General features: G+C 60.0%; 1 protein-coding gene across 4 annotated transcripts in view; it reads left to right on the plus strand.

Moving 5' to 3' along the window:
• Positions 1-1,090: 1,090 nt before the first annotated feature.
• The window catches only part of P2RX2 (purinergic receptor P2X 2), a 3,365-nt gene continuing 3,104 nt past the window's right edge, over positions 1,091-1,351 (plus strand). For 2 of the 4 annotated variants that reach the window (XM_032271382.1, XM_032271384.1), the window contains exon 1: positions 1,091-1,298. In XM_032271382.1, coding sequence (XP_032127273.1) covers positions 1,126-1,298 — 173 coding nt within the window. In that variant the 5' untranslated portion in view covers positions 1,091-1,125. The remainder of the gene's footprint in view (positions 1,299-1,351) is intronic. The other 2 variants (XM_032271383.1, XM_032271385.1) reach the window with 2 other exon arrangements.

Here is a 1,351-nt window from a genome sequence, read left to right on the forward strand (position 1 = left end):
AATCAGCTTGATTTTGTTACAGCTTGAGGTGTCTGTTTGCCTTATATAGTCATGGTCAGGTCAGTTGGCAGCCGGTCATTGGCTGAGACCTTGCCACTTGTTCCAAAATCTACTTCTAAGTTAGGCTTTTAGTTTGTTTATGAGGTACATTAGGTCACAGTTTGTTGTTACCTAAAACTCAAGGTACAGAGGCAGCCTCGAGGCCAAATTTGAGTTAATTTAGCAGTTCAAACAAATACTTACACACCAATGTTGATAGCAGCACTGTTCAGTTATTTTGAAAGCAACCTAAATGTCTGTGTACAGCCTTATGTTTCACTGGCCATAACGAGGACTGACACACTGACACATGCTACCGTGTGGGCGAACCTTGAAAACATGCTCGGTGAATGAAGCCAGACACAAAAGGTCACATAGCACAAGGCGTGGACGGGGTCGTGATTGCTTAATGGATGGGGGTTTTATTTTGGGGTGGGGAAAATGTTTGGGGACTAAATAGAGGTGGTGGTTGCACAATATTGTGAATGTCACTGAATTGCTTAAAATAGTTACTTACATCCCATGATGATTTTATCACAATAAAGATTATTTTGTGAAATACTGTGATGTTTGGGATTTGCTTGAAAATAATGTGGGTGGAGTGGAGACATGAAAAGTTAGAAAACTCTGGCGTGCAAAGGAGACGTGGGCCGGCCATGGATCCGTCTCCAGCTCGGGGCTGGGGCCGCGGCAGAGGATCTGCGGACAAAGATGGGGGCGCGAGTTCCGCTCCAGGCCCCGGCAGCCGCGGCAGAAACCGGCTGGACCGGAGCGGGGGCGCCGGGGGGACCGTCCTCCTGGATCCCACCTGGGGAATCCCAACCCTCCAACCTCGAGGCCGCGGGTTCGGCGCTCGGCCCCCACCCGGACCGCGGGCTGTGCCCCTGCGAGACCCGGCTCCGAGCCCCACGCGGTACCCCCGGGACACCCGCGGGCCGGGCTGGGCCGGGGCGGGGCAGGCACGAGGCCGCGCCCTGGAGGCGGAGCCACAGCTCCCCGCCCGCCCCGCGCCCCCAGCCCTCCGCGCGCGGCGGGACAGACCCTCAGCCCGGCCTTGGCTTCCCGGAGGCGGGGGCCGCCCGCGCCATGGCCGCCCCCCAGCCCGAGCCCCCCGCGGGGGCGACCGCCCGGCGCCTGGCCCGGGGCTGCTGGTCCGCCCTCTGGGACTACGAGACGCCCAAGGTGATCGTGGTGAGGAACCGGCGCCTGGGCGTCCTGTACCGCGCAGTGCAGCTGCTCATCCTGCTCTACTTCGTGTGGTGCGCGCGGGGCGCGGGGCGCGGGGCGCGGGGCGCGGGGCGCGGGGCGCGGG

This window comes from Sapajus apella, unplaced genomic scaffold, assembly GCF_009761245.1.
Source record: "Sapajus apella isolate SASKATOON/1434 unplaced genomic scaffold, GSC_monkey_1.0 scaffold230, whole genome shotgun sequence".
Classification (NCBI taxonomy): Eukaryota; Metazoa; Chordata; class Mammalia; order Primates; family Cebidae; genus Sapajus; species Sapajus apella.